Below are 454 nucleotides of genomic sequence, written 5' to 3'. Positions count from 1 at the left end.
TACGAATTAGGTACTTTTCTGTAATATATTAACACAATAATAGTCATTCATATTCATATTATTTCAATTGTTTCTTCCTCCTCTCCTTTTAACTACATCATATACAGCACAGATAAAGTGGAAACAAACTAAAAATAAGCTTAGATTCCCACTATTAACATCAGCAAGCTTCAGAATTTAAGGCAGCAGTTTCCTCTCCTGTAGCATCTGCACTGTTGTTTCTGTCACTGGTTTTCTTCTCTTCTTCTTCACCATAAAAGTGGATCTTTTTGTGCTGAGTTAGAAGGAGGAGCTCAGTCAAGAGACAGCATGCCATGAGAGCTGAAAAAAATGTGTTATTATTAAGTGGATTGTGATGATTTAGGAATATTAATATAAAAACAGAGAAAATGATACATAGGGAAGTAAAGAAATTATGAAAAGGAAGAAATACCAGGACAAATATCTTATTTAT

General features: G+C 32.4%; 1 protein-coding gene across 1 annotated transcript in view; it reads right to left on the bottom strand.

The window, feature by feature from the left end:
- The window catches only part of LOC119586931 (solute carrier organic anion transporter family member 74D-like), a gene marked incomplete in the record, with an annotated part of 13,371 nt that overhangs the window by 285 nt on the left and 12,632 nt on the right, over positions 1–454 (bottom strand). Inside the window, 1 exon segment of the mRNA XM_037935663.1 lies at positions 1–321. Within this exon segment, the coding sequence (XP_037791591.1) occupies positions 161–321 (161 nt within the window).

This window comes from Penaeus monodon, chromosome 22 (genome assembly GCF_015228065.2).
Source record: "Penaeus monodon isolate SGIC_2016 chromosome 22, NSTDA_Pmon_1, whole genome shotgun sequence".
NCBI classification, from domain to species: Eukaryota; Metazoa; Arthropoda; class Malacostraca; order Decapoda; family Penaeidae; genus Penaeus; species Penaeus monodon.
Note: the sequence above shows the minus strand (reverse complement) of the source record. Positions and strands in the feature narration are given on the sequence as shown.